General features: G+C 60.3%; 1 protein-coding gene across 1 annotated transcript in view; it reads left to right on the top strand.

Moving 5' to 3' along the window:
- IQGAP2 (IQ motif containing GTPase activating protein 2) overlaps positions 1-20,240 on the top strand; it is a 214,306-nt gene that overhangs the window by 119,222 nt on the left and 74,844 nt on the right. Inside the window, exons 14-15 of the mRNA XM_062212560.1 lie at positions 4,158-4,248; positions 16,796-16,963. Coding sequence (XP_062068544.1) covers positions 4,158-4,248; positions 16,796-16,963 — 259 coding nt within the window. The remainder of the gene's footprint in view (positions 1-4,157; positions 4,249-16,795; positions 16,964-20,240) is intronic.

Here is a 20,240-nt window from a genome sequence, read left to right as displayed (position 1 = left end):
GTGTGCGTGTGTGCTGGTGGATCCCGTGTGCACCATGCAGTGTGCAGCCCCTTGGAGGGAAGAAGGAAGGGCATGAGAGGGACACATAGCGCCCTCGGGTGACCTCTGTCCTCACTCCCGAGGCCCCTGCAGACCTGCTGAGGCAGGGGCGTGGCTGTTCTCATCCAGAGGGAAGTGTGTAGGTACCGCAGAAATAAGGCGCCCACGGCGACTCCGCGAGGGCTGGGACGGCCGTGGTCTAGACTCGTGAGGGGAGCTAGTGTGACGGATGGGAGCTGTGGCCCCAGTTGTGGGCTGGGCCTAAGAGGCGGCTGGCCTGGCCGGAGTCCTGGAGGGGAGCAGCTTGTACTAATGATGGGAGGATCCCTCAGAGCCCGGCCACTCCCGGGAGGGCACCAGCCTGTTGGCCAAGAGTGTGGCCGGTGGGAGCGAGACCTCCGGGACGCAGCCACTGTGGCTGCCACGTCCACGGGTGCAGGATCTCCTCTGTGTGGTCTTTGGAACCCAGGAAGACACCCCTGGCTGGGAGAGGCTCTGGTGAGCCCAGCTGTTGGCTGGCCAGCTGGGACATGGACACGGGTGGAAGTTCAGGGTCGAGCCCAGCTGTTGGCTGGCCGGCTGGGACACGGACACGGGTGGAAGTTCAGGGTCGAGCCCAGCTGTTGGCTGGCCGGCTGGGACACGGACACGGGTGGAAGTTCAGGGTCGAGCCCAGCTGTTGGCTGGCCGGCTGTGACACGGACACGGGTGGAAGTTCAGGGTCGAGCCCAGCTGTTGGCTGGCCGGCTGGGACACGGACACGGGTGGAAGTTCAGGGTCGAGCCCAGCTGTTGGCTGGCCGGCTGGGACATGGACACGGGTGGAAGTTCAGGGTAAGGAGGGTGCTGCTCTGTGGGCTGCAGCCCACGCCTGTCAGATCAGGGATGTTTATTATCCCTGGGGTGGGGTGGAGGTGGAGATGTTTAAGGGGGTGGGGGGAGATGTTTAGTGCAGCTCTGTTGGCAGTGACCAAAGATCAAAAATGGCCCAGCTGTTGTTAAGCAAAAAAACAAACAACAAAACAAAACCCAGCACAAGAAACGCATTGCAGCTGCACAGCAGTGAGCGCACATCTGTGGGGCGGCTGGCGTGTGCGTAGAGCGTTTCCAGGAGGCGAACTTGGCTTTGACCTCTTGTTCTTTCTACATGTCTGTACTGCTTGGGTTTTTAAAATTTTCAGAGAGTACATGTGGTCCATACTCGGTGTTCCATACTTTCCACAACCAGTGTAAATCCCTGGCGGGTACCTGGCACAGTGTCCAAGACGCTGTTTGTCCCACGTCAGAGCAGAGTCCAGGTCCCGGCTCTTCCGTTCCCAGTCCAGATCTCTGGGGGACAACAGTGATGGCTGAAGTACTTGTGCACCTGCCACCCGTGCAGGACACCTGGGTGCGGCTCCTGGCTCCTGACTCCAGCTTCCTGCTACTGCACGCCCCGGGAGGCAGCTGTGATGGACATGGGTTCCTGCCACCCACATAGCGACAGCAATTGAGTTGCAGGCTCTGGCTTCAGCCAGGCCCAACCCTGCATTTTCTGGAAATCAAAATGCCAGTGTTCAGGGCTCCACCCACCTAACAAACGGTAACACAAACTGCTTGGGACGCTGTTGTGTTGCAGAACATTGAAGGACAGAGTCGTTGTTTAATGAAACCTTTTATAGGAATCACTGCGGTTCGGGAGGTGGTAGCACGACCTGCACCCGGCCTGGTTCTGGTGGCTGCTGCCATCGGTCACTCTGCTCCTCCTGGCCATGTGCCGTGTGGCTGAGGTGGAGGCGTGGCCGGCCCCGGGCGGGGAGTCCTTCCCAGTCTGGGGTGAACCCGTGTGAGGAGCGGTGTCTGTGAGTTTTGTGTTTAAATCTTGCAGCCGTGATTCTGGGTGCTGTGAGTGCAGTCACCCACGCACAGGCGTTTGGCTTGCGAAGCCTCTCTTTAGCGTGGCTTCTCAGATGTGCTGTCACCTCTGAGGCGGACTCCAGGCCTGTGACGCATCTTCTGTGCCCTCTGGGACTTGGAAGGAGAGAAAGGATGCTTCCGGTGCCGGTCCCTTCTGCCTCCCCCGCTCTTTGCCTCCCGTCTCACTTCCTGTCGGAGCCTCCCCTGTGTGTTCCTGGGAGGACCAAGAACCTCGCTGACAGCTGGGCCCCAGATGCAGCTCGAGATGGTTATGGAAGAAGCACCACGTCCCCTGCTGCCTCTGTTAGCGCTTCAGCTGGCCAGGGAGGCAGGGTGAGCCTGCCCGGGCGTCTGGCGAATGCTTCTCCCTGCCCTGTCCCCACATCCACCTCCCCCAGGAGGTGGGGGGGCAAGCCTGCCCCTCTGGGCCTGTCCTGCTTCAGTCCCGAGGGATGGAGTGGGTTCCCCGTGACTGACGCGGGAGTTGGTCCCCTCCATCCGCCAGTCTCGGCTCAGGCTCTGGAGCACAGCGCTCACTCCTGCAGGGGCGGCTGTTCCCATTCTTTAAACGCAGCGTCAAACTGCCCCAGAACGCCTGGTTTCTGCTGATAAAGAAGGGAGTGGAGCTTCCACTTCCCTTGGCAGCTCCCCTGCCGCGTCACGGCCTGTGCCTGCAGCCCCTCCCCCCAGCGGCCACCTCCCCGTGTGACCCTCGGGCCAATCGTGAGTCTCCCCTGTGGCCCAGGTGAGGTACCCACCACAAAACCCAGCCTCATCGTAGGGCGATTGTGAGAGGACTCACCCTTCTCTTCCGCCACACTCAGAGTCTTGAAGATCATCCTGTTCTTCTCTTTGCTTTTGCTCCGTGTTAGATGCATGTCCGGTAAACTTAAAATATTCCTCAATGGAGCCGGTGCTGGGGCGTAACAGGTGCAGCCGTGGTCTCATGTGGGCACTGGTTCTACTCCCAGTTACTCCACTTCTGATCCATCTCCCTGATAGTGTGTCTGGGAAAATGTGAGAGATGCCCTAAGTGCTTGGGCCCCTGCACCCACGTGGGAGACCAGGACGAAGCTCCAGGCCCCTGGCTTTGGCATGGCCAGCCAGGGCCATCGCAGCCACTTGGAAGGTGAAAAAAATACAGAAGAGCTCGCTCTCTCTTTCTGTAACTCTGACTTTTAAATAAATAAATGTTTCAATAAATAAATAAAACATCCCTTGGCACCCTGAGGAACCTTGGGAAACACAGATACAGAATGGGGGGTGGAATATGAGTGGCTGGAGATGGCAGTGGTGTTTGGATGAGAGGCTGAGTGATAACAAAACCCTGCAGCCGCAGAGCTAGTGTCTGGTTCTGAGTGGGGCAGTGTTCGGGAGCTGATGGGGTGCGGTCATGTTCTGGGGGCTGGGTGGGGTCAGGAGCTGAGTGGGGGGGTGTAGCTGTGTCCTGGGGCTGGGTGGGGTCAGGAGCTGAGTGGGGGGGTTCAGCTGTGTCCTGGGGCTGGGTGGGGTCAGGAGCTGAGTGTGTGGGGTGCAGCTGTGTTGTGGGGCTGGGGTATAGCTGTGTTCTGGGGCTGGGTGGGGTCAGGAGCTGAGTGTGTGGTTTCAGCTGTGTCCTGGGGCTGGGTGGGGTCAGGAGCTGAGTGTGGGGGGGTGTAGCTGTGTTGTGGGGCTGGTGTGGGGTCAGGAGCTGAGTGTGTGGGGTGCAGCCGTGTTGTGGGGCTGGGGTATAGCTGTGTTCTGGGGCTAGGTGGGGTCAGGAGCTGAGTGTGTAGGTTCAGCCGTGTTCTGGGGCTGGGGTGTAGCTCTCTAGCACTTGCAGGCTGCAGTCATGTGAGCTGCAGCCTTAGCATCGGCCTGTGCGCAGCATTGCAGGCCCGCAGGCCCTCGAAGTGGGTGTGTGTTTCCTTCTTCCTGCCATGCAGAACTTCTGGGAGAGAAAGCCAAGCAGCGTGCACTGAGACGTGCTGAAATGTGTGGCGTGAGGCCGTCAGCCTCTCCCGGGGTGTGGGCAGGGCCCCGGTCACAGGCCCGGGCTGCCGTGCGGCTGGCTGACTGCGGTGGCCTGGAAGAGTGAGGTGGTTGTTCCGGGGCTTGGTTCCTGCAGGCGGCATCCGTGCTCGGCTGTGCGGGGATAAGGAGCCGACGGCTAGAGTGGCAGCTGCCGTTTCTGTGTTGTCGCTGCTCACCGTTGTGCCGTGTGTTCTCTGCCCTTGTTCCCAGGATGCCGAGAGCGTCTCCAAGGTGCTGTGGCTGGATGAGATACAGCAAGCCATCGACGAGGCCAACTTGGACCATGACAAAGCCAAGCAGTGTAAGCCCTGGGCCACTGCCCGCCCCGCTCGCCGTGCACACGTGTGGACAGGCGCATCACCCCCTCCTCTCCAGAGTGACTCCAGCTCTCTGACCCAGGGGTTCCTCTGGGGCGCGTCACCCCCTCCTCTCCAGAGTGATTCCAGCTCTCTGACCCAGGGGTTCCCCTGGGGCGCGTCACCCCCTCCTCTCCAGAGTGACTCCAGCTCTCTGACCCAGGGGTTCCTCTGGGGCGCGTCACCCCCTCCTCTCCAGAGTGACTCCAGCTCTCTGACCCAGGGGTTCCCCCGGGGGCGCGTCACCCCCTCGTCTCCAGAGTGACTCCAGCTCTCTGACCCAGGGGTTCCCCCGGGGGCGAGTCACCCCCTCCTCTCCAGAGTGACTCCAGCTCTCTGACCCAGGGGTTCCCCCGGGGGCGCGTCACCCCCTCCTCTCCAGAGTGACTCCAGCTCTCTGACCCAGGGGTTCCCCTGGGGCGCGTCACCCCCTCCTCTCCAGAGTGACTCCAGCTCTCTGACCCAGGGGTTCCCCTGGGGCGCGTCACCCCCTCGTCTCCAGAGTGACTCCAGCTCTCTGACCCAGGGTTTCCCCTGGGGCGCGTCACCCCCTCCTCTCCAGAGTGACTCCAGCTCTCTGACCCAGGGGTTCCCCTGGGGCGCGTCACCCCCTCGTCTCCAGAGTGACTCCAGCTCTCTGACCCAGGGGTTCCCCGGGGGCGCGTCACCCCTCGTCTCCGGAGTGACTCCAGCTCTCTGACCCAGGGTTTCCCCTGGGGCGCGTCACCCCCTCCTCTCCAGAGTGACTCCAGCTCTCTGACCCAGGGGTTCCCCGGGGGCGCGTCACCCCTCGTCTCCGGAGTGACTCCAGCTCTCTGACCCACGGGTTCCTCTGGGGCGCGTCACCCCCTCCTCTCCAGAGTGACTCCAGCTCTCTGACCCAGGGGTTCCCCTGGGGCACGTCACCCCCTCGTCTCCAGAGTGACTCCAGCTCTGTGACCCAGGGGTTCCCCTGGGGCGCGTCACCCCCTCGTCTCCAGAGTGACTCCAGCTCTCTGACCCAGGGTTTCCCCTGGGGCGCGTCACCCCCTCCTCTCCAGAGTGACTCCAGCTCTCTGACCCAGGGCTTCCTCTGGGGCGCGTCACCCCTCGTCTCCGGAGTGACTCCAGCTCTCTGACCCACGGGTTCCTCTGGGGCGCGTCACCCCCTCCTCTCCAGAGTGACTCCAGCTCTGTGACCCAGGGGTTCCCCTGGGGCGCGTCACCCCCTCGTCTCCAGAGTGACTCCAGCTCTCTGACCCACGGGTTCCTCTGGGGCGCGTCACCCCCTCGTCTCCAGAGTGACTCCAGCTCTCTGACCCAGGGGTTCCTCTGGGGCGCGTCACCCCCTCCTCTCCAGAGTGACTCCAGCTCTCTGACCCAGGGGTTCCCCTGGGGCGCGTCACCCCCTCCTCTCCAGAGTGACTCCAGCTCTCTGACCCAGGGGTTCCCCTGGGGCGCGTCACCCCCTCGTCTCCAGAGTGACTCCAGCTCTCTGACCCAGGGGTTCCCCTGGGGCGCGTCACCCCCTCGTCTCCAGAGTGACTCCAGCTCTCTGACCCAGGGGTTCCCCGGGGGCGCGTCACCCCTCGTCTCCGGAGTGACTCCAGCTCTCTGACCCAGGGTTTCCCCTGGGGCGCGTCACCCCCTCCTCTCCAGAGTGACTCCAGCTCTCTGACCCAGGGGTTCCCCGGGGGCGCGTCACCCCTCGTCTCCGGAGTGACTCCAGCTCTCTGACCCACGGGTTCCTCTGGGGCGCGTCACCCCCTCCTCTCCAGAGTGACTCCAGCTCTCTGACCCAGGGGTTCCCCTGGGGCACGTCACCCCCTCGTCTCCAGAGTGACTCCAGCTCTGTGACCCAGGGGTTCCCCTGGGGCGCGTCACCCCCTCGTCTCCAGAGTGACTCCAGCTCTCTGACCCAGGGTTTCCCCTGGGGCGCGTCACCCCCTCCTCTCCAGAGTGACTCCAGCTCTCTGACCCAGGGCTTCCTCTGGGGCGCGTCACCCCTCGTCTCCGGAGTGACTCCAGCTCTCTGACCCACGGGTTCCTCTGGGGCGCGTCACCCCCTCCTCTCCAGAGTGACTCCAGCTCTGTGACCCAGGGGTTCCCCTGGGGCGCGTCACCCCCTCGTCTCCAGAGTGACTCCAGCTCTCTGACCCACGGGTTCCTCTGGGGCGCGTCACCCCCTCGTCTCCAGAGTGACTCCAGCTCTCTGACCCAGGGGTTCCTCTGGGGCGCGTCACCCCCCTCCTCTCCAGAGTGACTCCAGCTCTCTGACCCAGGGGTTCCCCTGGGGCGCGTCACCCCCTCGTCTCCAGAGTGACTCCAGCTCTCTGACCCAGGGGTTCCTCTGGGGCGCGTCACCCCCTCGTCTCCAGAGTGACTCCAGCTCTCTGACCCAGGGGTTCCCCTGGGGCGCGTCACCCCCTCGTCTCCAGAGTGACTCCAGCTCTCTGACCCAGGGCTTCCTCTGGGGCGCGTCACCCCCTCGTCTCCAGAGTGACTCCAGCTCTCTGACCCAGGGCTTCCTCTGGGGCGCGTCACCCCCTCGTCTCCAGAGTGACTCCAGCTCTCTGACCCAGGGCTTCCTCTGGGGCGCGTCACCCCCTCGTCTCCAGAGTGACTCCAGCTCTCTGACCCAGGGCTTCCTCTGGGGCGCGTCACCCCCTCCTCTCCAGAGTGACTCCAGCTCTCTGACCCAGGGGTTCCCCTGGGGCGCGTCACCCCCTCGTCTCCAGAGTGACTCCAGCTCTCTGACCCGGGGGTTCCCCTGGGGCGCGTCACCCCCTCGTCTCCAGAGTGACTCCAGCTCTCTGACCCAGGGGTTCCCCTGGGGCGCGTCACCCCCTCCTCTCCAGAGTGACTCCAGCTCTCTGACCCAGGGGTTCCCCCGGGGGCGCGTCACCCCCTCGTCTCCAGAGTGACTCCAGCTCTCTGACCCAGGGGTTCCCCCGGGGGCGCGTCACCCCCTCCTCTCCAGAGTGACTCCAGCTCTCTGACCCAGGGGTTCCCCCGGGGGCGCGTCACCCCCTCCTCTCCAGAGTGACTCCAGCTCTCTCACCCAGGGGTTCCCCTGGGGCGCGTCACCCCCTCCTCTCCAGAGTGACTCCAGCTCTCTGACCCAGGGGTTCCCCTGGGGCGCGTCACCCCCTCGTCTCCAGAGTGACTCCAGCTCTCTGACCCAGGGTTTCCCCTGGGGCGCGTCACCCCCTCCTCTCCAGAGTGACTCCAGCTCTCTGACCCAGGGGTTCCCCTGGGGCGCGTCACCCCCTCGTCTCCAGAGTGACTCCAGCTCTCTGACCCAGGGGTTCCCCGGGGGCGCGTCACCCCTCGTCTCCGGAGTGACTCCAGCTCTCTGACCCAGGGTTTCCCCTGGGGCGCGTCACCCCCTCCTCTCCAGAGTGACTCCAGCTCTCTGACCCAGGGGTTCCCCGGGGGCGCGTCACCCCTCGTCTCCGGAGTGACTCCAGCTCTCTGACCCACGGGTTCCTCTGGGGCGCGTCACCCCCTCCTCTCCAGAGTGACTCCAGCTCTCTGACCCAGGGGTTCCCCTGGGGCACGTCACCCCCTCGTCTCCAGAGTGACTCCAGCTCTGTGACCCAGGGGTTCCCCTGGGGCGCGTCACCCCCTCGTCTCCAGAGTGACTCCAGCTCTCAGACCCAGGGCTTCCTCTGGGGCGCGTCACCCCCTCCTCTCCAGAGTGACTCCAGCTCTCTGACCCAGGGGTTCCCCGGGGGCGCGTCACCCCTCGTCTCCGGAGTGACTCCAGCTCTCTGACCCACGGGTTCCTCTGGGGCGCGTCACCCCCTCCTCTCCAGAGTGACTCCAGCTCTGTGACCCAGGGGTTCCCCTGGGGCGCGTCACCCCCTCGTCTCCAGAGTGACTCCAGCTCTCTGACCCACGGGTTCCTCTGGGGCGCGTCACCCCCTCGTCTCCAGAGTGACTCCAGCTCTCTGACCCAGGGGTTCCTCTGGGGCGCGTCACCCCCTCGTCTCCAGAGTGACTCCAGCTCTCTGACCCAGGGGTTCCCCTGGGGCGCGTCACCCCCTCGTCTCCAGAGTGACTCCAGCTCTCTGACCCAGGGGTTCCTCTGGGGCGCGTCACCCCCTCGTCTCCAGAGTGACTCCAGCTCTCTGACCCAGGGGTTCCCCTGGGGCGCGTCACCCCCTCGTCTCCAGAGTGACTCCAGCTCTCTGACCCAGGGCTTCCTCTGGGGCGCGTCACCCCCTCGTCTCCAGAGTGACTCCAGCTCTCTGACCCAGGGCTTCCTCTGGGGCGCGTCACCCCCTCGTCTCCAGAGTGACTCCAGCTCTCTGACCCAGGGCTTCCTCTGGGGCGCGTCACCCCCTTGTCTCCAGAGTGACTCCAGCTCTCTGACCCAGGGCTTCCTCTGGGGCGCGTCACCCCCTCCTCTCCAGAGTGACTCCAGCTCTCTGACCCAGGGGTTCCCCTGGGGCGCGTCACCCCCTCGTCTCCAGAGTGACTCCAGCTCTCTGACCCAGGGGTTCCCCTGGGGCGCGTCACCCCCTCGTCTCCAGAGTGACTCCAGCTCTCTGACCCAGGGGTTCCCCTGGGGCGCGTCACCCCCTCCTCTCCAGAGTGACTCCAGCTCTCTGACCCAGGGGTTCCCCTGGGGCGCGTCACCCCCTCCTCTCCAGAGTGACTCCAGCTCTCTGACCCAGGGGTTCCCCGGGGGCGCGTCACCCCTCGTCTCCGGAGTGACTCCAGCTCTCTGACCCACGGGTTCCTCTGGGGCGCGTCACCCCCTCCTCTCCAGAGTGACTCCAGCTCTCTGACCCAGGGGTTCCCCTGGGGCACGTCACCCCCTCGTCTCCAGAGTGACTCCAGCTCTGTGACCCAGGGGTTCCCCTGGGGCGCGTCACCCCCTCGTCTCCAGAGTGACTCCAGCTCTCTGACCCAGGGTTTCCCCTGGGGCGCGTCACCCCCTCCTCTCCAGAGTGACTCCAGCTCTCTGACCCAGGGGTTCCCCGGGGGCGCGTCACCCCTCGTCTCCGGAGTGACTCCAGCTCTCTGACCCACGGGTTCCTCTGGGGCGCGTCACCCCCTCCTCTCCAGAGTGACTCCAGCTCTGTGACCCAGGGGTTCCCCTGGGGCGCGTCACCCCCTCGTCTCCAGAGTGACTCCAGCTCTCTGACCCACGGGTTCCTCTGGGGCGCGTCACCCCCTCGTCTCCAGAGTGACTCCAGCTCTCTGACCCAGGGGTTCCTCTGGGGCGCGTCACCCCCTCGTCTCCAGAGTGACTCCAGCTCTCTGACCCAGGGGTTCCCCTGGGGCGCGTCACCCCCTCGTCTCCAGAGTGACTCCAGCTCTCTGACCCAGGGGTTCCTCTGGGGCGCGTCACCCCCTCCTCTCCAGAGTGACTCCAGCTCTCTGACCCAGGGGTTCCCCTGGGGCGCGTCACCCCCTCGTCTCCAGAGTGACTCCAGCTCTCTGACCCAGGGCTTCCTCTGGGGCGCGTCACCCCCTCGTCTCCAGAGTGACTCCAGCTCTCTGACCCAGGGCTTCCTCTGGGGCGCGTCACCCCCTCGTCTCCAGAGTGACTCCAGCTCTCTGACCCAGGGCTTCCTCTGGGGCGCGTCACCCCCTTGTCTCCAGAGTGACTCCAGCTCTCTGACCCAGGGCTTCCTCTGGGGCGCGTCACCCCCTCCTCTCCAGAGTGACTCCAGCTCTCTGACCCAGGGGTTCCCCTGGGGCGCGTCACCCCCTCGTCTCCAGAGTGACTCCAGCTCTCTGACCCAGGGGTTCCCCTGGGGCGCGTCACCCCCTCGTCTCCAGAGTGACTCCAGCTCTCTGACCCAGGGGTTCCCCTGGGGCGCGTCACCCCCTCCTCTCCAGAGTGACTCCAGCTCTCTGACCCAGGGGTTCCCCTGGGGCGCGTCACCCCCTCCTCTCCAGAGTGACTCCAGCTCTCTGACCCAGGGCTTCCTCTGGGGCGCGTCACCCCCTCCTCTCCAGAGTGACTCCAGCTCTCTGACCCAGGGGTTCCCCTGGGGCGCGTCACCCCCTCGTCTCCAGAGTGACTCCAGCTCTCTGACCCAGGGCTTCCTCTGGGGCGCATCACCCCCTCGTCTCCAGAGTGACTCCAGCTCTCTGACCCAGGGGTTCCTCTCGGGCGCGTCTGCACAGGCGGAGCTGGCGGCTGCCCTGATTTCAGTGCCTAGACGCTGTCTAGTCGGAATGGTGATGTTGCTCTGCAGAGCCCAGAGGTCACAGGTGGATTCCAGGCCCTCTCTGTTCGTAATTGAATCCCGTTCTTTTCCTCTTGGTCTCGAGAAGACTGGCCTGTTTCTGCTTAGCAAGTGCTCCTCCTCCTCTGTCCACACCCTCTGCTGCTGTTGGTCGGGGTTTTCCAGAGAAACACAGCCAGTAGATAGGGTGCCTTGGTGGATAGGTGGGTGGGTGGCTGGCTGGGTGGACTGACGGATAACTCGATGGGTGGACAGGTGGGTGGGTGGGTGATGGATAGCTGGGTGGGTGGACAGGTGGCTGGGTGGACTGATGGATGGCTGGGTGGATGGCTGAGCAGATAGACACACCAGCTGGCCTTGTAAGAGTGCAGTTGGCTCCTAGGGAACTGGCTCGCCAGATGAGGGGCTGGCACACTCTCGTGTTCGTCACCCCAGGAAGCAGGCTTGGCGCCCATCAGGGCACAGTGGGTGGAGCGGACTGGAGGCAGTGGTGCAGCTGGGAGGGAGGATCCTTGCTTGCCATGTAACGTGGGAGAGCCCTGGACACGTGGACAGCGAGGTAGGTTGCATCACACAACAACAGTGTTGCTGCCGGTCAGTCAGCCCACAGTTTTTAGACCCAAAGCCCGTGGAGAGGACCCTGTGGTCCACTGGTCAGAGCAGGAGCCAGTGAGGGTTGTTAAACAGTGTGTTGGGCTCAGGTCCCTCTCATGGTGGGCCTGGTGGGTGCCCCCCATGCCTGTGCTGGCCTGCCCAGGCCCAAAGGTGCAGCGGGATAGACATGTGGCCCCCAGCAGAGTCCCTAGGCTGGTTCACAAGGCAGCATTTCCTGCTGCATTTTTTCTTAAAGATTTATTGATTTGAAAGGCAGAGTTACAGAGAGGCAGAGAGAGAGAGACAGGGCTTCAGTCCACTGGTCCACTCCCCAAGTGGCTGCAGTTGCTGGAGCTGAGTTGATCCGAAGCCAGGAGCCAGGAGTTTCTTCCAGGTCTCCCATGTGGGTGCAGAGGCCCAGGGACTTGGGCCATCTTCTCTGCTTTCCCAGGCCATCAGCAGGGAGCTGGATGGGAAGAGGAGCAGCTGGGACTGGAACTGGTGCCTACATGGGATGCTGGCACTGCAGGCAGAGGCTTAGCCCCTCGTCAGCCTCTGTGTTCAGGGAGGGATGGCGTGGACATTCTTACGTGGCAGGGTGGAGTAGCTCCCAAAGCAACAAAGTACACGCGTCCCTACACCAGGGCCACACGGCCCTGGGGAGTGCTGCTCGTCAGCCGGCCCACTGCTAGAGGGTCTGGGCCCTGCTCCATGCTGTGCGGGAAGAGGCCGCCCCCAAGACCTCCCTGCCTCACTCAGAGACACTCCCTGAAACCGTGGGAGCTTCTGGGAGAAGCATCTGGATTTCACTTCCTTCACTTGGAAAACTACGTGCATTTCTCTAACCTGCCCTCGGGCCCCAGGGGACCCTGCCGTCCTCCCTTCGTGCATCCTTGAGAAAAAACAACAGCTGAGATGTGTACAAGGGAGATGTGAGTGCAGAACCCGGGCAGGGAGGTGTGAGTGTAGAACCCGGGCAGGGAGGTGTGAGTGCGGAACCCGGGCAGGGAGGTGTGCGTGTGGAACCCGGGCAGGGAGGCGCGCGTGCGGAACCCGGGCAGGGAGGCGCGCGTGCGGAACCCGGGCAGGGAGGCGCGCGTGCGGAACCCGGGCAGGGAGGCGCGCGTGCGGAACCCGGGCAGGGAGGCGCGAGTGCGGAACCCGGGCAGGGAGGCGCGCGTGCGGAACCCGGGCAGGGAGGCGCGAGTGCGGAACCCGGGCAGGGAGGCGCGAGTGCGGAACCCGGGCAGGGAGGCGCGAGTGCGGAACCCGGGCAGGGAGGTGTGAGTGTGGAACCCGGGCAGGGAGGTGTGCGTGTGGAACCCGGGCAGGGAGGTGCGAGTGTGGAACCCGGGCAGGGAGGTGCGAGTGCGGAACCCGGGCAGGGAGGTGCGAGTGCGGAACCCGGGCAGGGAGGTGCGAGTGCGGAACCCGGGCAGGGAGGTGTGAGTGCGGAACCCGGACAGGGAGGTGTGAGTGCGGAACCCGGGCAGGGAGGTGTGAGTGCGGAACCCGGGCAGGGAGGTGTGAGTGCGGAACCCTGGCAGGGAGGTGTGCGTGTAGAACCCGGGCAGGGAGGTGTGAGTGCGGAACCCGGGCAGGGAGGTGTGAGTGCGGAACCCGGGCAGGGAGGTGCGAGTGCTGAACCCGGGCAGGGAGGTGCGAGTGTGGAACCCGGGCAGGGAGGTATGAGCGTAGAACCCGGGCAGGGAGGTGTGAGTGCAGAACCCGGGCAGGGAGGTGTGAGTGCGGAACCCCAGCTGTGGTCTTAGAGCCCCTGCTGAGATACAGAGAAGCAGACCCGGGGATCCTGGAGCGGATGTGGAGTTTGCTGAGTGAGGAAGCCCGCTCCGGAGTTGTTCTGTTCCTCTTGCTGTCGCTCTTGCATTTGGCCCGCCAGCCTTGGTTTGCTTCTCATGTTGAGGCTCGTAGTGCTGTCGACTTAAAGCAGGAAATGACCCGCGTGTGTGTGCCCGTGCTCAGGGGGACCCCGTCGTCCTCTGCCTCTGCCCTGCCCCTTGGCCGCACGTGTGCCGTCGTCTCTAGCAGCAGAAAGATTTCGCCCAAACCAGCCGCGTGTTCGATGGAAAGGGGATTTCCTGGGCTTTCGGGGGAGTGTGGTCTCCCTGTGGACAGCAGTCTCCATCCTTTGCATGAAGACTTAGAGGATTTGGCCCCGTGTTGGGATCACCCAGCCCACGCACAGCTGACTGCATACAAAAACACGTTGGCCAGCACCTTTCACCACGGGCAGGGCTTAAAGGGCTCTATGGTCCCATGTTCGTTCTCACCTTGGGCTTGCCGCTGCATATTTAAGCATTTATTTATTTGTTTGAAAGAGTGAGAGAGAGGGAGAGATCTTCTATCTGCTGGCTTGCTCTCCAACAGGCCACAGTAGCTGCAGCTAAGCTGGGCTGAAGCCAGGATCTCCATCCGGGTCTCCTACTTGGGGGACAGGAACCCAGAAGCATTAGCAGGGAGCTGGACCGGAGCCAGAGGTGTCACCAGTCCTGGAGGGGACAGCTGTTGCTGGAGCAGGCTCCCTGGGTTCTTTCCCTCAGCTCAGTATAGAAATAAAAAGCAAGGTGCCAGCGCCGCAGGTGGAAGATTAGCCAAGTGAGCCGTGGCGCCGGCACCCCAGGTTCTAGTCCCGGTCGGGGCACTGGATTCTGTCCCGGTTGCCCCTCTTCCAGGCCAGCTCTCTGCTATGGCCCAGGAGTGCAGTGGAGGATGGCCCAAGTGCTTGGGCCCTGCACCCCATGGGAGACCAGGAGAAGCACCTGGCTCCTGGCTTCAGATTGGTGCAGTGCGCCGGCCGCAGCGGCCATTTGGGGGATGAACCAATGGAAAGGAAGACCTTTCTCTCTGTCTCTCTCTCTCTCACTAACTCTGCCTGTCAAAAAAAAAAAAAAAAAAAACAAAAACAAAAACAAAAAACAGGAAACAATTTGCAAAGAAGCGGAAACTTGATTGGCAAGAGACAGAAAGCGTCTGGTCCGAGAGACCAGGTGGAGGCCCGCACGGGACACTGGCTTGGAGGAAGTGCCCAGGGTTTTAAGGCATTACTGTCTGCTCATTGGGCCATCCTGTGGGGGTGCCCATTGGACAGGGGTTTCACATACTGGATGTTGATTGGTTTGGGGCTCATGGAGAGAGCGGGGGTCCTCTTGGGGGCTCAGCCCCCTCCTTTGCTAGCTCTGAGTGGAAGATTGCAACTAACTCAAAGATGTGATTTAAAACTTCAAGGTCACACGTGTAGCATGGGAAGCTGTAGTTGGGGAGATGCCGGCTGGTCTGGAGACGGCTTTCCAGCCACAGCCGGCAGCCTGCTTGTGAAGGACATTCCACCTGCGTCAGAGGGGCCCACAGACCCCAGCCCCACTCTGCAGCCTCCAGAGGCACCAGGACCTGAGACAGGGCTGTGACACGAGATGCAGGTGTCCCGAGTGGCAGATGAACCCCCTGCACCTCACCATGGTCCCTGCCTCTCCTTTTGACTTCTTAGAGTCAAACCATTTCTTCATTAGTGTGCCCTAAGGAATCTTTGTCACACTGGCCCAGTCACTCCTCACCCCCTCCAGTTTCCCCCTGCTGGGGTGTCCTGTGGCCCCCTGGGAATGCCTTGGCGAGTGGCCGGCCTGGGCTTACCAGGTAAAGCCAGCTTCAGTCTCTTAGGAGGTCATTCCTCATTTGTTCCTTGGCACAAGCACCCAACACCTGGGCTGTCTGGACCAGCCCACGACTCACAGGTGCAGGCAGGCGTGGTCGGCACGTGTCCCAGAGCCCGCGCGGGGACTGCTCTGCTGTACCCACTGGGGCGCCGTGGCAGACGCCCGCCTGGAGTCCATCCTTCCGTAAGACTCTGGCATCTACGGCTGCTGCTCTTCCCACTCAGAGCGCATTGAAGCCACCGGGGGCCAGTGCCGGGTCTCAGGCAGGCATGCGGATGCCGGGAGGAAGCCATAGTGATGCTGAGGACCGGGCAGGGGGTGCAGGATCCACGCCCGCTGTCGGCCTTGAAACCTGCTCACTGGGCTTCAGCATGGGGCAATTGCAGGGACGTGCAGGGCTCTCCTAACAGCTCTCAGCAAACACTGAGCACCTACCACATACCAGGCACTATGGGAAACCGAGGACAGATAGCGCGTGTTTTGTGTGGCCCTCTCCTGGGCGTGTGTTATGTTTTCATGGGAAGTGGCTCCATCAGGATGAGAGTGGGTACAGAACACAACTTCTCACTGGTCCATGCTGCGTCTCCCTCACCCCTCAGGGCTCTCCTGGGGAAGAGGAGGGGTGCATGTGTTGTACGTGGTATATATATGTGTTGTATGTATGTTATGTATGTGGTGCATGTGGGGGGTGTAGATAGCATGTGTGTGGTGTGTGATATGTATGTGGTGTGTGTTATGTGGGGGTATGTATGTGGTATGTGTGTGGTACATGTGCGTATAGTATGTGTGGTGTGTTGGTAGTATGTGGCATGTATGTGTGTGGCATGTATGTGGTGTGTTTGTGTGGGGGTATGTATGTGGTATGTGTTGGGCATATATGTGGTACATGTATATATAGTATTGTGGTGTGTTGGTAGTATGTGGCATGTATGTGGTTGGGGTGGTTATGTGTGGTGTAGGGGGTATATGTGTGGTGCATGTGGTGTGTGTTGGGCGTGTGTGGTACATATGTGTGTATAGTGTATGATGTATATGCAGTATATGGCATATTGTGTGGCATGCATGTGGTATGTGATATGTAGGTGGTGTGTGTTATGTGTGGTGTATATGTACTATATGGTGTATATGTGTGTGGCATATATGTGGTATGTGGTGTGTGTGTATGGTGTGGGGGTATTGTGTGCTGCATGGTGTGTGGTAGATATGTGTGTGTATGGTGTGGTGTGTGGTGTGTGTGTATAGTGTGTGATTTATATGTAGTATATGGCATATGTGCGTGTGGCCTATATGTGATATGTAGGTGGTGTGTGTTATGTGTGGTGTATATGTAGTATATGGTGTATATGTGTGTGGCATATATGTGGTATGTGGTGTGTGTGTGTATGGTGTGTGTGTGTGTGTGTTTTGTCATCGCTGCTGTTCCACTCTTCTAACTCGGTGCATTTGCAGGCCGGGAAAACAGTGGTTGTGTTGCATGGCCAGAGCATTCTTAGTGGGAACTAAAGTTATGGTGCAGAGTCAGAGTTAGCTTTCTCTACAAGAGATTCTGATGTGTCTTTCACGTGGGGAGACAGAAATCTGAGACGGATGAGGTGCCTAGGAGGTCAGCACTGGCTCCAGGACTGGTTTCTGGACTCCGCTGCACATATCGGCCAGCTGTGCCTTTCTGGAACGCTGCAGAACGCTTGTTTAGGTCGCCAATGACGGCCCTGACAAGGTCACTGGCGCCACACAAGACGGCATCAGGATCTGTAACATAGTAGCGTTTTGTTTGTTCTGAAGTGACAGAGCGTGCTCTCAAGCACCCATGAGCTTCACAGGTGAAGCCCTGCGGGTTCCTGTCACCTGTGTTCCCGTGGAGCCTTGTTCTCACAGGCTGCACCGAGGTGAGAGGTGGACAGCGGCTCAGGCCCTCACAGGACAGACTCCCAAAGGGCAGAAGGGCCGACTCTCGGGGGTTCCCGAAAGGCTGAGCTGCGTGTTTGCGTGCCTTTGGAGGAGGGAAGCAGCCCTTAACAGACTTGTGTTTCGTTGGCCAGGGGTCACGCTGGTGGTCGACGTCAACCAGTGTTTGGAGGGGGTGCAGTCGAGTGACATCTTGTCCGTCTTGAAGTCCTGCACGTGTCGCCCGCACGACATCCTGCCCGAGTGCGCCGACAGCTACCACAACTCCCTTGCGAAGGCAAAACAGCTCAAGTCTGAGCGAGGTGAGTTTCCCGTTACTGCGCGTGAGCTCTAAATGCCGTTTTACGTGTGATGGCTCCGTGGCTTAGAGACAAGGACGGCTTTCGATGAGCGTTTCTGAGACGGTGTTTGTCAGCTGTCTGGAAGGAGATTGGTGGGATATTTCTGCTCTCTCTTTCCTGGGAAGCTGGGGTTGAGTTAGTAACCAGTGGCTCTGCGGCCATGAGGACAGTGAGTTATGTAAGGGGACCCGGTGCTGCATGGCCCCTGGTTGTTAGCCACCTTGCAGGGACAGAAAAGATTTCTGCTCTGATTTCTCCCAGGCGATGCCAGCCCAGTAGTAGGGATGCGAGGACGGAGCTGGGAGTCAGTGAGGAAGCCCAGGGCAGTAACCTGGGCCGGCGTTTGTGTCTGCTCACTGCTGTGCCGTTGAGGCCCTGCAGCTTCAGAATCGTTTTCTGATTTAGAAACTGGCACTGGTGAGATCTCAGGCAGAGGCAGAAAATGGCTGACCCAAGGATCGTTGGGTTTTTTAAACTTATTGTGTTTTATTTGTTTGAGAGGCAGAGAGACACAGACCAAGATCTCCCGTCCACTGGTTGACTCAGGTGGCCACAGTAGCTGGGGCTGGCCCAGAGCCAAAGCTGGGAGCTGGGGATGCAGCCCGAGTCTCCCGTGTGGCTGGCTAGGACCATCGCTGCACTGTCATTGCCGCCTCCCGTGGTCTGTGTCAGCAAGAATGGAGTGAGGATCCAGAGCTGGAAACCAAGCCCGGGCGCTCTGATGGGGGACGTGCTGCCTTCATCACGGATGTTTACTCCATCGTTCCTCCAGCGGCTCTTTACCGAGCACCCAGTGTGTCCTACCGAGAAGGATTAGGGTGTCGCCCAGCGTCTAGGCAGATGTTTGCACCACACTGTGGGGTGTCTGTGTGGCATTACTCACCTTAGAGACACAATGACAGTGGATGGCCCAGAAGTGGACTTAAGTGGGGAGAGACCTTTTTAGTTCAACTGGAGACTGACCACCAATCCCTGTGTGCTTTTCAACTTACTTGATGTATTTCAAACTTGGAAGTTCCACCCTCCAATTCAGCAAACTTTCTGTTGGCAAAATGTGGGAAGGGCTGTTGCCCACTGTCTTTAAAGAATGTATTTATTTATTTTGAAAGAGTTAAGAGCGAGGGAGGGAGATATCTTCTGTCCACTGACTGGTCACACCCCAGATGGCCTCAGTGGCCAGCACGGGGCCAGGCCAAAGTCCAGAGAGAGGAGCATCATTCAGGTCTTCCACATGGGTGAGAGCTGGGCCATCATTTGCTGCTTTCCCGGGCTATTAGCAGGGAGCTGGATGGGAAATGGAGCAGCCAGGACTGAAACCAGCACCCACATGGGATGCTGGCATTGCCAAAGGCAGCAGCTTTACCCACGAGGCCACAGTGCCTGCCTCCGACTGCTGTCTTACCTGGGTCTCCTTGATCCCTCCCTGTTCCCTTCACGTTTCTTTGTCAGGAGTGAACGTAACATCCTCTGCCTTATCCTTTGGTGGGAAAGGGTTGTGCATCTATGTTCATGCAGAGATTGGGCTCCTAGGGGACCGATCGTTATGTCCAATCAAAATTCAGTCTGTCTGCTGTCTTCTAAATGAGCCTACCACACTTCAGAAACTGTGTTTCTTTAGATTGATTCTACAGCTGGGGGTAGCGAGTGTAGATCATGCTGGGTCTGTGGATGCTTGTGTTGAGTCTAGATGGTTGTGTTGGGTCTGTAGGTCATCTTGGGTCTGTAGATCATGTTGGGTCTGCAGATGCTTGGCTGGATTTGTACAGCGTGTCCGATCTTACATGGTTGTGTTGCATCTGCAGATCTTTGTGTTGCATCTGTAGATGCTTGTATTGGGTCTGTAGATCACGTTGGGTCTTACATGGTTGTGTTGGGTCCGTAGGTCATCTTGAGTCTGTAGATCATGTTAGATCTGTAGATGATTGTGTTGTATCTGTAGACATTTGTGTTGCATCTGTGAATTATTGTGTTAGATCTGTAGACAATGTGTTGGAGCTATCGAGTTGTTAGAGGTGTAGATCAATTTGAGGAGTGTTTGTCTTGTCACGCATGCATGAGGGATATCTGTTGTCTTAACTAAGTCCCCTTTCATTCTTTCATGTATGTTTTGTAGTTTTTGCTTACAGGGTTCACTTGCTTTTTTTCTTAGATTTATTCCCTAAGTATTTTGTCATTTTATGCTATTGTAAATACTGTTTTCCTCATTAGATTTTGGGGTTACTCATTGACAGCATACGAATATCTCTTCCACATGCAACAAAATGCATCCTTTTATAAAAGTGCAGTTCAGAGGCTTTTGAGATGTTCACACAGTTGTGCATCTAGCACCTGCAGAGAATTCTGGAATATTTCCTTCACACTGGAAGAGTGAAAAGAAAGCTCATCCCAGCCACACCCTCCGCCCCCTCCACAGCCCTGGGCACCCGCTGCGCTTCCACCTCTGTGCCCCTGTGCTGGGGGCTCCTGTGGGGACCCGCAGTGCACTGGCTTTTCCGTCTGGCCGCGTCCTCCCAGCAGCAGGTTTCCAGAGCCCGCTGATGTGGAGTGGGTATCATTCCTTCCTTCCTTATAGTGGCCGATTGTGGTGTGTCGAGTGGATTTGCCTCCTTGTGTGGCCAATTGCAGTGTCAGCTGGATTTGCCACATTGTGTGGCCGTTAATTGCGGTGTGTCGAGGGGATTTGCCACATTGTGTTCATCACAGGGCAGAATTTGGGCTTCCCCCCACTTTGGGCTCTGCTGAGTGGCCGTGACGGGAACAGTCACACCCACATTTTTGCATGCAGTTGGTTTTTTGTGTTGCTCTGTGTCCTTGCTAAACTCACTCATTCTAATGGACTTCTAGTGGGTTCCTTGTGAATAGGTTTCTGTGCTGTGACGGCTCCTCTGGGGCACCTCTGTCGGGAGCTGAGAATGATCCACAGCCCACAGCCCACCAGCTTAAGATGCCCTGTTGTCACCCTGTGTTCTGGACAGGCAGTACAAGGCCGACTTCCCCCAGACACAGCTGTGTGTGTCGTCTCTGAGGTGCACAGGGTGAGTTATCTCGCCTCTCTCAGCACTGCCTCCAGGATGGAGGGGCCCAGTCAGGGTGCACGCTTCAGCCCAGCCATGGCTCTGCCCTTACACACTGGTGTGGTTTTTACCCAGCAGCACCCCGGAGGCACCGCCGCTCTCTGCAAGTTCACCACCTTAACCACTGAGGATCCCAGCCCCCAGCACGGTCACCACCTTAACCA

The sequence above is a fragment of the Lepus europaeus genome, chromosome 15 (assembly GCF_033115175.1).
Source record: "Lepus europaeus isolate LE1 chromosome 15, mLepTim1.pri, whole genome shotgun sequence".
Taxonomy (NCBI): Eukaryota; Metazoa; Chordata; class Mammalia; order Lagomorpha; family Leporidae; genus Lepus; species Lepus europaeus.
Note: the sequence above shows the minus strand (reverse complement) of the source record. Positions and strands in the feature narration are given on the sequence as shown.